This window comes from Muntiacus reevesi, chromosome 16, assembly GCF_963930625.1.
Source record: "Muntiacus reevesi chromosome 16, mMunRee1.1, whole genome shotgun sequence".
In the NCBI taxonomy this organism is placed as follows: Eukaryota; Metazoa; Chordata; class Mammalia; order Artiodactyla; family Cervidae; genus Muntiacus; species Muntiacus reevesi.
The window spans coordinates 61,090,168-61,105,463 of NC_089264.1; the positions used below are offsets into that span (position 1 = coordinate 61,090,168).

The 15,296-nt window shown below is 38.5% G+C and overlaps 1 protein-coding gene across 2 annotated transcripts in view; it reads right to left on the reverse strand.

Moving 5' to 3' along the window:
- Nucleotides 1-340: 340 nt before the first annotated feature.
- Nucleotides 341-15,296, reverse strand: part of COX7B2 (cytochrome c oxidase subunit 7B2) — a 127,863-nt gene continuing 112,907 nt past the window's right edge. For both annotated transcript variants that reach the window (XM_065907550.1, XM_065907548.1), the window contains one exon: nt 341-755. In XM_065907550.1, coding sequence (XP_065763622.1) covers nt 457-696 — 240 coding nt within the window. In that variant the 5' untranslated portion in view covers nt 697-755 and the 3' untranslated portion in view covers nt 341-456. The remainder of the gene's footprint in view (nt 756-15,296) is intronic.

Here is a 15,296-nt window from a genome sequence, read left to right on the forward strand (position 1 = left end):
GTAGCCCAGCAGGCTTCTCTGTCCATGATATTCTTCCAGCAAGAATACGGGAGTGGGTTGCCATTTCCTCAAGATATCTTCCAGACTCAGGAATCAAACCCAAGCCTCCTGCACGCCTGCGCTCGGCAGGGAGATTCTCTACCACTAGTGCCGTCTGGGAAGCCTCGTTGTAAAGTACCTGTGTGTGTATATCTGCTGAAGGATACGTAAATCATTAAAGCAGAAAGTACATGTTTCACTAATTCTACTTTCACATATTTATTATTCATAATGTCCTGGAATCTATACATACCACTACTGCCTTGCTTTCACACACAAGAATGACTATTTCCAATGACTTTTCAAAAGTTTCACATGCATTTTATTTCTTCAAGCATGCTATATTTTAATGAGCAGCAGAGTGCTTAATTAACAAGTCGATCTTGAAACAATTCTGTATTACAGTAACTGTGATGGCTACTCTTCATTCCACTCTTGTGGGGTAACTCTGCCAACAGGGGAACGGCCCCACTGTATGCCAATCTGTGTGACTAGAAATACCCATGTAACCAGACAGAAAGAGGCTCCACTGGCTAGTAGGATATCACCATATTTGTCATGAAAATCTGGTGAGTGTTTCGAGTGACTCTGTCTAATTTGCTGAATCCTTCGGATCCTGAGAGTACTTAGTGCATTTCTGACCAAGGGAAACATCATGAAGGTATGACAGAGTTGAAGTTGATTGAAGCTGCTGGTTTATTTCCTTGCAAAGAAACCTGAAAAAACAAAAAATGGACAATGACATCTGACCTACATTTAGTTCTTCCCAGTTTGAAGGTTCTACCCACACCACCTCTGGCAGTGTGGCCAGGCAGGTGAGTTTTGATGTCATGATGTCTGGGTCTGAGTCTTAGCTCTGCCACTGATCAGTTATATGAACTTGGGCAGTTCATATAGTTCTTTTTGCCTTAATTTCTTCAATGGCAAACTGAGACAAAAATGTCCAGCTGATAAAATGGCTAAGATTTCCAACATGCCCCACTAGTCCAATGACCTGCCTGTGTCTACAGTAAAACTCTAGGTTCCGTCAGAATTATAAGGCATTCACAAGTACGTCATATCTTTTTTCTTGCTCCTCTCCTCCCTTCTAAACCCCTCCTCCTTTCTTCACCTCTGCCTGTAATTCTTGCCTTGCACTTTCCTACAGGGCAACTTCCATTTACCTTTAAATCCTGGTCTAAAAGCCATCGGTTCTACGGAGTCTTCCTGAAACCCCCCTAGGCTGAATAAGCCCCTCTTCCCTGGGCTTCTACACTTCTTACAACCCTTCCTTCATACCATCTGGCATGATGCACTGGTTTAATCATTTTTAAAAACAAACTTAATTTCTTTAGTTTTAGGTTCACAAAAAATTGAATAGGAAGTATAAAGTCTCCATATAATTCCTGACTCCACACATGCATGCCTTTACCATCCTGTACCAACATAGCCCATTCGTTATATTTGCTGCAATGAACCTACAGTCCTTTATCATGTATGTCTTTTGCAAATATTTTCTTCCAGCCTGTGGCTTGTCTTGTCATTCTCTTAAAGAATTATCTTTCTATTCTCCTCCAATAATCTGAAAAATCTTAAAGAGCAAAAAATGTAATTTTGCATACCCAGTAGCTGACATGAAAATTAAGAAAAAACATTTTTGAGTCAATCTGAAATATAAATGAACATTGATTTTCTCATAAGAAGTTGAAACCAACTGAGAACAAGACCCCAAATCATGGAATCAGATGCACATGACCATAATAGCCCTAATAATTCTACTTTTCAAACAGATAGTTACGCTGAACAAGAGCTAGAGAAGCAGAAATGCAAGGAGGAGTCCTTTCTGTTAATTTCTCTTCTCTTTCTTTGTGCAAGCTGTCAAACAGTGCTCAGTTTCTAGCAATGACATATGTTAACTGTACCCCAAACGGAGGCAACACGGATGCAAAAGGGCCTGAGGTCAGCACTTGTAAACTTTTAACTGTTCACTGAGACTTTCCAACTCAAATTATTTTATTCCCAACTTAGAAAACAAGACCCTAAGGTTCTCTTTTATTTCCTACCAGATGGTAAAGTGGTACTCTTCGTGACTGTGACAAACAGTGTAAAAACAGAACCAAACGCATTTCCTCTGATGTTTCAAGCATTCATAGCTTTTTTCCTGTTAGTCATGACTCTCTTCACCAAAAAGCACTGCAGCTTTAATTTGAAAGGCGTTCAGAGAGGTGGTTGAAGGTGGGATGGATCAGAGTATGACAGGCACAGCCTTAACCCAACACAGAAGCACTGGTACCAGACAGAACTTCCAGTCTTCACGAAGGCTCGGAGCTAGAGAAGGATTTGTGCGATCACAGGTGTCTCCGGGGGTCATCAACTCATGCCTGCTGCCTTATGACAGACTGCTTTCATTGTTCCCATCCTCTGAACGCTAAGCTGAAACTCACATACTGTGTCTCTAGTGACACTGGTTGCATCCCTTTGCCGCTTAGTTCATCCTTTGGCTATCACCATAGCTGTGAAACTTTTTTCCATCTAGTCTGAATTTTCTTGTACCAATAAGTGTCCATTATTAAGAATTTCATATTAGGAATGCTTTCTGTAGGAATGCTTTCTGTAGCTTTATGTAGTTATAGTCATTTCATTCTATAATAAAAAACAACTGCCACCTTTTCATTCTTTTTTTTGTTTTTCCTTGTAAGCACCAACTAAATCAAAATCCGTCACTTTCATATCTAGCTTTGATCTATTTTTGTTTATAAAACACATGTAAGGGCTGGGAACCCACTGATTATAGAAATTTTCCATGTTCCTGAACTCCACATGACTTACTTTTACAATAAATTTTGTGTTATCTAAGAGCCTTAAACCTATTACCCAAAGAACTGAAGCTATAGATTCCAATAACTGCATGAAAGCAAAAAAAGGAAAATTCAATAATATAATGCAGGTAAAGAAAATGCTTCTCAAAGTAGATGCTTTTTGATGAAAATGGACTGCAAAGAGAAGGAGAAGACAGATTTTTCTAGGTAATAAAACAAAGTAGAGGTTCTCTCATGCCTGTGGCAATAAAAGAAAAAAAATATGTTCTGAATAAATATAAATAGTTACAGGGAGTGAGGTATCCTGTGAGGATGAGAAGGAAAGATGGATTGTCCCATCTATTGTATACAGTAAAGCAGAAGCACAGCTCAGGAAAAATAACTAATACTGGACCTCAATCTAACCGTAATAAGGAGGTATATAAATTTGAAACTTCACTGCTAACAATAATAATTTTAAATAACTACAGCCCATAAAAATAAGTAAAGCAATAACATAGAAAACTAATATTTATGGCATATTATGCCTGTTTGACAAACATTATGCCACAATTTTGCACATCTGTAAAAAGCATGTGAGACGGTGATTACCTATCTCCATCTTACACACAAGAACAAGTGACAGGGCAAGACGTGAAATCAAGTCCTCTGGTTTTAAATACTATGCATTTTCAGCTATGCCACGTTGTCTTAAAGTGCATTCAGCTCTGAGCATTGGAAACACACATACATACAGAGAAACAAAGCCAGCCTGGTTACCAGAGACAGGTCTTCATTTGAAAATGGGTCAAACCTATGTATTTCTGGAGTGATTCCTGCTGTGACAGGACCTGGGCTAGTGGTACCATCTCTGCTCTTATTACAGCTCTGACAGGGGGAGGGGATGGACAGAGCACTGTCCCAAGGGAGGAGGCAGTTTAGGGAAGGTCGCTGGGTACCCTTAATCCACAGAGGAGAGGCACCTCTCACCCTGGGGTTCTAGAAATGGTTTTAGAGAAGACACCTAGGCTTGATCTTGAAGGATGATTAAGAAACATAAGAAACAAAACTGGCAGCAAAAGAACGCAGACCGAGTCCCACCAGCAGAAGCGCAGGGCAGGGGGACAGGACGGAGCGGGGCGTCTGAGCGCTCAGCAACACCAAGTGATGAGGACTCAATCAGCAAACACCACGGCTGAGCCTGGAGGGAGGAGGGAAGGACCGCAGTGGACACTGAAGACGTCAATGCCTTGCTGGGGCATCTGGACTCAATTCTATAGGTCAGTCCTTCCCATTGTTGAGGAAACAGTGCTCAAACACAAAGTCTTTCCTGTAAGTTAAACAAGAACTCTTAATTCTGTGATTTTTCCCCTTACAATAATACAATATAAAGAAATACAAGAAAATAATATGAGAACTGGCTGATGTAGCTTATCAATTTCTAGTACTTGTGTTTATCCTTGCTTTGCATTTCGATTGCACTAATGTACATTTATCTGTCTTGGGCTAATATGAAAAGAATAGAGGCAGGTTTTATATTTAAATAATGCACTGATTTCAGGGACAGAATAAAGAATTAGATGAACAGAGTCATGCCACAGCTTACCATGTAGCACAGGCACCTGAGAATAATGAACACAAGGCCGCTGAGAGCAATGTTACCATTTCAGGACAATACTAACTGTCTTACTGACTTATATTGCAAATCTGAATTTTCTCTGTTGAACAGTTTGGTTTCTTTTTTAATTTGAAAATTCGTTTTGGTTTCATAGTTGTGTTAAACTTTAAACATAAAGAAGAATTTGATTTTATGTTTATACATAAATACATGTGATTTTACAATCAAATAATTTAAGCAGATACCAGTTGAGATAACATGATTTCTTTCCTCTTTAAAAAGATTCCATATGTAATCCACAATTGAGAAACATTCTATTGATGCAGAGAAACTACATATTGGTTTAATCAGGAAAATTTTAAGGTGGGGGAAAATCCGGAGGAACAAACACTTTACAAAATAGATTAGGTGAAAAAATGGTAAGAAAACAGCAAAAGTGGCAGAAAAGTTAAGAGGTTAGTTAAGTGTTTCTTTCAGTGGTTTACTAAAAAGATGATGAGGATCTGAATTAAGTACTGACAACAGAGACAGAGAGGAAATAGAATTGAGATATATTAGGGAAAAAAATCATTGATTTTTTTGAAATCAAATACTGATTTGAAAATAAGTCACTCTACGTAAATCGTGTATTCTATTCACTTAGCCTTTAGGTTAAGATTATGCCCAAAACTGTCTCAATTTCTGTTAAAACTCAGCAGACACTGACACTGTAGCTTTTAGCTGATCCCATGGAATTAGAATTTGGGTGATCTCGATAAGAATGCAGAAAGGTCAAAGCAGACATAATTGAGGTGTACTAGGAATGACAGGTATAGATATTTGAGTAGATGAAAGAGGAAGAATCCTAAAAGGATTTTACTGCATGGTCCTAAAATTAAAACAACAACAACAACAATTTCACCCAGCCTAAGAATAGCCTGACATGGGTCAATAAATGACCTGCTTAATTTTGGTATAAGGCTTTCTATTTAATTTCAGGAAGAAGATTGGAAACTGTATCCTACTTCTCAAATGTGCCCAGATAGGACTATTAAGTATCTCAAAGGGAGATAATGCTCAAGAAGCAATTAACACCAGGGTTTCCCAACTTGGACACTAAGGACACTGAGGTCCAGATAACTCTTTGCTGTAGGAGGACGTCCTGTGTGTGGCAGGGTGTTTAGGAGCATCTCTGTCTCCATACACTGCACACCAGTAGTACCTCGTTTGCTTTAGCTGTGACACCAAAGTCTATCTCCAGACATTGTCAAATGTCACTTGTGGGGCAAAATCATTCTTGAGTACCATTGTCATATACAGAGTCAAGTGTCTTCCATCACTACTGTCACAATCTTCTAAATAGCATTGTTCTATTCAATATAGAAGGCTTAAATTATAAATTACATTCTCTACTATGAGATGCATGTAAGTTGCCCATCACAACTTTTTTCCTCAACTAATCTCAATTTTTCAAAATATTCTGTGCAGTATAACTTAGATGAATCATTTAATCTATCTAGGCATCTGCTTCTTCATCCGTAAAATTAAAAAGTGGAACTAATTTGGCTTTTCCCAAACCCGCCTTAGTTATTTGGAATCTTCATTACAAAATGTAGATTCCTGGGCCCCATGTCAAATATATTGTAACAGAGTATCCAGGGAAGAAGCCTGAGAATCTCTACTTTTGAAAACAAGTTCTCAGGAGAATCTTGTCATCAGACAAGTTTATGGAACACTGAATCAGATAATCTCTAAGGTCCTATTCAGCCCTAACACTCTAGACCTTTCAAAGAGAAAAACATTTTAGGAAGACATTTCTTCTTTTAGGCCACTGAAAGAGTACAGTACTAATTGAATTCAGCACCAGGGTAATTTAGAAGCAGTACCTGAGTGACCTGAAAGAGTTGCAGGGAACCCCTGGGAACACGTTAGTCAACAAAACATTCGGCAGCATTTAAAAACATTAAAAGCACGAGTAACACGGGCATTCTGCTGTATAGTGAATAATATTCTTTCAAAGTGAAGGCTCCTAGGCTCCATTACTCAGCTGCAACAGTTTTATTTCCACCTTTTATTTCTACTCTTCTTCAACAGCTTCAGAATGCTGACGCAAACTAAGAAACAGTAAAAAGGTAATTGTCTTGAAATGAAAATGCAGCGAATCGGCAGTGTCTTCGTTCATTTATGTATTTCTCAGAAAATTAGGCTGCTCAAGGAGGGATTAAATGTACACGATGTGGTGTCACCCATCAGAACTACTTAAGCCTTCAGCCTTTTTGTGACAGATCCGGGAACCCTACATGAAGCAATGCCACTGAAGGAAACGCTGAACAACCGTTCGACTTCACGTGTAATGACATCGTCTCCTGAGTCACTCAACCAGTGGATGGTGCAGCCATTCGTTTAAGGGTGTGGATTATGTCACTGTATTAAGCCTAGCAGTGACACAGATGGGTGTCACCTGAACAAACACAAAGGCAGATGACAGTGGTGGATGATCGTGCCGGGAGGGAGACATGAAGATTGGACAACTTGCCAGTCGATGCCCGCGAACGGCAAACGTTGCCTGAAGAGTGAAGGGACGGAAGGCCTGTACTCTCCCCCAGGTGGTACTTCTCACAGCCAAAGTGAACAGGCTGCTTCTGTCTTATACAGGATGCTGAAAGGATTCAGTTCCACCCATCCTCAGAACAACCACAGCATCCATTCAGGCAGCTCCTTTTGTGTACCTGATCTCATTAGCGCGCTTCACTCCTGGAGCGCCCCTTATATTCTCTGCAGTCACAAGCCCTCTCCCCCACCCTCCTTCCTCCCTTTCTGACAGCTACCTGTAACAACAGGCTGCTGCAGAGGGGCCGGCGGCTCTTCTCCACGCCACCCAAGTCAGTGGCATGACTGTTCTCTGCTAAGCTTCATCTGGTTTTCTTATTAAACTTTAGTGGGTTGCAATTTCCTCTTCCAGGGGATCTTCCCAACCCAGGGGTCAAATCCAAGTCCGCCACATTGCAGGCAGGTTCTTTACTGCTGAGCCGCCAGGGAAGCCCTTAACCCTAGTAGTTCCAGAAAAGTCCCATGGTATTTTTACATTACGATCCATTTCAAACATGGAAACAAGTGACCTTGCTATTTCTGGCAATGTATTAATGTTAGAAAGAAGGCTGCTGTGCTTACTCCCAAAAGATTTTATATTAAATGCATTCCAAGGCTTGTAGTTTGCTGTAGAGTCAGGTCCAGCTAAAAGAGTCTATGGATTCAGTAAATCAAAACATCTGGAGAAATGTGTAGCATTTATCCAACTTAATCTTGGAAAAGAAAAAGTGTGTTTTTTTTTTTTATGTGGTTTTAATAAATTCCAGAAACTTTGAAAATTTTATCTAGAAAATGAGCCACTGAGAGACAATGGGAACATGAGTTCTGGGGTCAAATTTGCACCTTAGACGTTACTCTGGTGTGGGGAAGAGTCTGCAAGGGGACAATGCAAGTGTCAGTGATGATGATTAGAACTTGGACAGTTCACCCGATCAAGACCTTAAAACAGGCCAGTCCCTTGCTTCTGCAAAGCCACCAAACTTCTGTACCCAACCCTTCGCTCTGCAGCTCTAGACCACAGTTCTTTCGGTTGCAAAGGCTGGAAAGATGAGCGTTCACCTTATGCCAATGGAACTCCCAGAACTTGACAGAGAAACCGGAATGTGAGAATTTATTTTCTAAACTTTAAAAGAATATTCCAGTCCAGTGACTGGAATACATAATTTATCTTTTAACTCAACTTGCCTGACACTGATTCCAGTAGTAAAGTGACCTTCTATCAGCATTTCCCCAAAGATATGCCGATTTCAGTAGCTCTGATGCTAGTGAGTGTTATCTATTTAAACAACTTCAGTGTCATCTAAGTTTGGTAAATATGCAGGTAATAAAGTCGAACTCTTTTCTTACTGAAGTATTTCCTAAACCTGCATGGTGCTAACGCATACCATGATTCTCTGAGAGGAACACCATGTGGAGATTCCCAAACTTAGCTGAGCCAGCCATACTTTCTTCCTCTGGAGCTTATTTCCATACTAGTGTTTTCCAGAACACACTTTGGGGAACACCAAAGGATGTCTCTGGTTTTCAGCTGTTACATCACTGTCCTCATTTTAAATGGTTTAATAGCTTCAGGAGGCACCTTGCAAGCTAAATCACTTCCTTGTGGGGACTTACAGCATATGATTCAGAGAGTATAGAGTTTGTGGTAAGCCTGGGGGTATCTTAACACTCTCAGCAATTAACTCTAGCTTTCATTATGTGAGTCTGACTTCTGCAGTTTTAATATTTTGTGTGTATGTTTTTCTCCTTTCTACATCTACCTTTATTCATTAAACGTTCTATGAACAGAAAGATTGTTAAGATTCTTAAATGGCCATTAGAGTTGCATCAATGACCCCTCTTTGCATAATGTGAAACTTTCATTTAAGTCTTGAAATAAAAACTTGCAAGGTATTCTTGTCTTTATTTATTCATATTCACGTAAAAGTAGAGAAAAATTAAAATCTTAATGTTTAACTTTTAGATATCAACCACATTTTAATTTTGAAAGAGTGTCTCTATTTTTCATGAAAATTGTTTTCAGCTACTGGTCAAAAATTAGGGCAGTAACGGTCTATTCCAGAAGTTAATTCAGATCATATCCACATTTAGATTGGAAATATTGAGTGCTGCGAAATAATCCTTTCATCCTTGTTTCTGAAAAATCCAGATTTTATTTCCTACTTGGACTATCTCTGTCCTCCTAAACTCTGTTCAAAATATATCTGCAAATAAAACCTTTATGAAAAAGACTTTTGTTATTGCCATTACCTGGGCAACTTACGGAGCATTTGCAGAGAAATATCATTTGATGAGAAGAGTACTTCACAGCCCCCAAGGAGTAACTGTGATCACTCTGCAAGTTGTTTTTTTTAACCAGTCCTTTCAGTATTATTTATTTTTGCTTTCATAAAATTTTGGAAACTTTTAACAAGATGCTGGTATTCTACTTTTTTCCCTTTCCATTTAGAATTCATTATTTGGAAGTGAGAAAGACTTTGACCAGAGGGGCTGACTTTAGTAAACTGATTTTTTTTTCCCCTTGCAGATGCCTCAGAAGACAGGATGCATTTTGCCAAAACTTGGGGCACGGTGCCTGCTTTAGTGAACTGATATTTCATTTTAGTTTTTCTTTTAAATCCCTGAAGGAAAAAGGCTAAAGAAGAAAGCAAGTCAAGGAGGTTACCCATCTAAGCACATGCAACAGAAATTCAGAACACAGATTCTTGTTTTGAAATCTAAGGTTTCCAATTAGAATTCTGGTTTCAAAGAGGTTACTTTCACTTTCTTTTTCTTTAATCTAACAGAGTCTAAAATTTCATAGACTAAGTGGGCATTCTTAAACTAACCTGGGATAGTTTAAATTATTTGAACATCTGTTAACTCGAAAAGTAAGATTAATATGCAAATAGGCCATAATTTGATTATACATATAATTTATGTGGGCTTCCCTCGTGGCTCAGCTGGTAAAGAGTCTGCCTGCAATGCAGGAGACCTGCGTTCAATTCCTGGGTTGGGAAGATCCCCTGGAGAAGGGAAAGGCTACCCACTCCAAAATTCTGGCCTGGAGAATTCCATGGATTCTATAGTCCATGGGGTAGCAAAGAGTCGGATAGGACTGAGTCACTTTCACTTCCATAATTTATATATAGCTTAGAACCTAGCTGATGAGAATCTGTGGGCTTCTTACATAGACTATGTATTTTATCACATTCATCGAATCCAGATCATAAGATCTGAAAGACCCAGACATCACTTTAAATTGATATTTAATGCTTAGAGTCAGCTTTTGGTGATTGGTCATTCATGACTTAGTACTATAAATAAATGTTAAGGAAAAACATGGGTAGAAACAGGAAGACAGAGTGGAGTAAATACAGACATTAAGCTACTCCTTTCCTGAATCCACATCTAACTGAGGGAGAATAAACACATGTATGCATTTTTCTAGTGTAAGCTATTTACAAAAGAGGCACAAAGATCAAGCATAGACACAGGAATGAATCCTTTGCCCTCCCTTAGATCAGGACACTGAGGAGGCAACGGGATGCTGTTACCAGAAGAAGGTGGAATGCATACTGAATGGGCAACGGCACACCGAAACAACAAGCAAACAAACCCAAACCAAACACCACCTCCACTCGGCTGAGAGAAAACCTGGTCCAAATGCAGTCCACGGGAAAGGGAGTGGAAACAGCAATGTAGTCATTAAATGGCAGGGATCCATGGACTAGATTCTCTCTAGCTTTTTCCATCTATAGCATTTTATTTCTATTATCAAACGTTTCAAATAAGTGTGTTGCACTGGCACAGAGAAGTCAGTGAAAGGAGCAATGAGGCTGTGTGAGGACGGGAGCGTGTACACTCTTCTTTCTGCTGCTTGTTTACAGAACTGAAAACTTCCATTTCAAGATTTCTGCATAATGAAATGATCCTCTAGAAAATCTTAAATAGTATTACCACTATTTTGTGCTTAAATATGATTCAGTTAAGCTCCTATTATGTGACTGCAGCCTGCTATACACAGGAGTTACAAAAATGGATCAGAAAGGTCAATTCTTCCCAAGAATGCTCAGTGGGAAAGACAGATAATGATAAGGTTTCAATATGAAAAGTTCTATAACAGATATGATCAAGATGCTAAGTCACCAAAAAAAAAGGCATCGACGCCAGCCAAAGAGCTCAGTAAAAGCTTCCTGGAGTAATGGACGAGTGAGCTAAAATTCATAGATAAGCTCAACTAGATGTAAAGGATTGGTGGTAGAAAGCTTTATTGAGGGTTTTTCTCCAACTAGCAAGACTAAAATTTAGTTTTCAAATACTTCCTCTTTAAAGGTGATCTTCAGGTCTGATCATATACAGATTAAATTCCATGGAATAAAGATCTAGTTTCAAACAATTAATGAACCCTGAAAAATTCCTGAGTTTCCAGTTTTTTCTTTTGTACCCCATCCGGTTTCCCCTCATTCAATATAAATAGATATTACAAAGAGCAATAATGGCTCCTATGTCTCTAAAATGATCTAGTAAATCCCCTTTCCTGACTTTTCTGCTACAATAAAATCCAATGATGCACCCCTCTTCTGAATACCTTCTCTTTCATTAGCTTCTATAATATCGCTTAAGTTTTCCTTCTATTTCTATGGCTATTTCTTCTTTACAAACTCGTTGTTCTCTAATAGGTCCTTCATGAAGGAGTACTTCAAGGATCTATATGCTCTTTCTCACTTGCGAGGTACTCCTAGGCACACTAATAAACATACCATCAACGGGCCATTAGATGACTCCCAAATTATGTCTCCACATATAAGCTGTCTTCTTAGATACAGGGCAATGCATTAAACTGCCTTCTTTATATCTCTCCTAAGATAATTCAAATTCAAAGATATTATGAAATAATCCAAAAATAATTTGATGTCTACAAAATCAACAGGTATAAATGTATTCCCTTCCACACTCAAACCTGGTCTTTATTAATGCTTTTCCTAACCTAGCAAAGATTACCTCCACACATGTGGTGGCGCAATTTAAACTTAGAAATGAGTCTTGATACCTTCAACTCCCTTGAAACATTTAATACAGCACAGGATTCTTTTAAATTTTCATTCTAAAAACATCTCAAATTCATTAATTTCTTTCTATCCAAACTGCCTCTATCATAGCTCAACTTTTCTTCATAGGATCTCCATAAACGGTGTCTCCACAATGCCTCTGCCATCCCACATCCTCTGTCTATTCTCCCAACTGCTCATAAGTGATTTCTTTCTGCTTGAGATTTTTTTGTGATTTTGCCTTCCCCCATTTTATTGAGGTGTAAGTGACATATGGCATTGCATAAATTTAAGTTACATAGTGTGACAATTTGATGCATGTATACTCTGTGAAATGAACTACAATAACGAAGGTTGTTAACACATCCATAACCTCACATGGTTGTCATTGTGTGTGTGTGTGTGTGTGAGAGAGAGAGAGAGAGAGGAAGAGAGAGAGAGGAGGGCATTTAAGACCTACTTTCAAATTTCAAGTTTACAGTACAGAATTGTTAGTATACACAACAAGCTATCAATTAGAGCTTCAAAACTTACAACTGGAAATTTGCATCCTTGAATACACATCTTTCAATTTCCCCCATCCCTTGTCCCTAACAACTACCAATCTACCCTCCGTTGCTACGAGTTCAGTTGTGTGTGTGTGTGTGTGTGTGTGTGTGTGTGTGTGTGTGTGTTTTCCAGTTTCCACTTATAAGTGAGAATATGTCTGTGTGTGTGTGTGTGTGTGTGTTTTCCAGTTTCCACTTATAAGTGAGATTATGGAGTATTTGTTTTTCTCTCTCTCGACTTACTTCATTCAGCATAATGCAGTCTAGGTTTATCCATGTTGGCCCAAATGGCAGAATTTCCTTTTTTGTTATGGCTGAACACACAACATGTTTTATTTATCTATTAATTTGTCAACAGAAGGGTTATTTCCACACTTTGGCTATTGTGAATAATGCTACAGTAAACACAGGGGTACAAATCTCTCTTCAGAATACTAATTTTGTTTCCTTTGGACGTCTACCCAGAAACGGGGCTTGCTGGGTCATGTGGTATTTCTACTTGTATTTCCTGAGGAGCCTCTATAGTGATTTCCAACCCAGTGTGTATCCCCTCCACCAGTGCGCTGGTGCTCCCTTCTCTCCAAATCTGCCAAGACACTGGGTCTCTGCTGCCCTACTGACAGCAGCCATCCTAACGCGGGGCTTCTCTGGTGGCCCAGACGGTAAAGCGTCTCAGCAACTTCTCTCTCCTCCTAACATGTGTGAGGTGATATCTCACTGTGGTTCTGATTCGCATTTTCTTGAGTAGCGACGCTGAACACATTTTCATGTACCTACTGACCATCTGTACATCTTCTTTGGATAAATGTCTATTCTCATTCTTTGCCCATTTTTTAACTGGGTTATTTATTTGCTATTGAATTGCATAAATTCTTTATATATCCTGCGTATTAATCCCTTATCTTGTATGTGCTTAGTCACTCAGTTGTGTCTGACTCTTTGTGACCCCATGGACCGTAGCCCGCCAGGCTCCTCTGTCCATGGGGATTCTCCAGGCAAGAATACTGGAGTGGGTTACCATGCCCTCCTCCAGAGGATCTTCCCAACCCAGGGATTGAACCCAGGTCTCCTGCATTGCAGGCAGATTCTTTATTAACTGAGCCACAAGGGAATCCCTTATCCTGTATATTATCCCTTATATACATATAAGGGATATACAGCCTTTCATTTTGTTCCTTTTGCTTTATTAACTGAGCCACAAGGGAATCCCTTATCCTGTATATTATCCCTTATATATATATAAGGGATACACAGCCTTTCATTTTGTTCCTTTTGCTTTGCAGAATCTTTTTATTTTGATATAGCTGTATTCTTTTAATTTTGTTGCCTGTGGCTTGGTGTCAAAATTTAAAAAGCACTGCCAAGACCAACAACTTGGAGCTTCTTCCATATGTTTTCTTATAGGAGAGTTTTATGATTTCAGGTCTTACACTTAAGTCTGTAATCCATTTCAAGTTAAATTTGACAAGTGATATAAAATAGGGTTCTAGTTTAATTCTTTATGATGTAAATATACAGGTTTCCCAATACCATTTATTGAAGAGACTATCTTTTCCCCAGTGTGTTTTTTGTGCCCTTGTTAAAACTCTGTGATCATATATGTGTAGGTGTATTTCTGGCTTCTCTGTTCAGTTCCCTGGTCTGATGTGTGTTTTTATGCCAGTACATATTGTTTTGATTACTATAGGTTTATAATACAGTTTGAATTAAGTGAGTGTGATGCCTCCAGTATTGTTCTTTCTCAAGACTGCTTTTGGTAATTATGGTCCTTATAGTTCCATAAAAATTTTAAGATTATTTTTCTATTTTTTTGAAAAATACTATCGGTATTTGGGAGGGATTGCCTAAATTATATAGATCACTTGGAAGGGCAGACATTTTTATAATATTAAGTTCTTCCAATCCATAAACATGTGATATCTTTCCTTTTATCTGTGTCTTCCTCAATTTCTTTCTTCAATGACACAGTTTTCGGAGGTCTTTCACCTCTTTAGTTAATTTATTCCAAGATATTTTATTGTTTTTAATGATATTGTAAATGGGATTGTTTTCTTTATTTCTGTTTCAGATAGCTCATTTTTTTTTTTCATTTTTAATATATAGAAATGCAATTGATTTTCACATGTTGATTTCATATCCTGCAACTTTACTGAAAAAAAATTAGGGGAGAGAATGTCAGAGGCTCAATACAAAATACTGGATGTTTCATGAAAGTTTGAATTCATGAATAAATCTTTTGCAAGTACTTCAAAAAAAAAAATTAGGGGAGGATTCCACAGGATTTTCTACATGAAGTACCATGTTATCTGAAAATAGAGACACTTTTACTTCTTGGTTTCCAACCTGGATGCCTTTAATTTATTTACATTTCCCGTCAGATTGCTTTGGCTAGGACTTCCAATACTATGTTAAATTAAAGTGGCAAGAGAGTGCCCCCTTGAGCTGTTCCTGATGATGAGGAACACTTTCAGCTTCTCGCCTTTGGGTGTGACAGCTGCGGGCTCCTCATACATGGTCTGTATTATCTTCAGGTACATTATGCTATACTCAATTTTTTGAGAGTTTTTGTCATAAAATGATTTTAAATTTTGTCAAATGCTTTTTCTGCATCTATTGAGGTGATCATATGATTTTCATCTTTCATTTTGCTAATGTTCTGTATCACATTTTTTTACTTGTTTATGTCAATCCCTCCTTCACAAGTGATCTCCTAAAA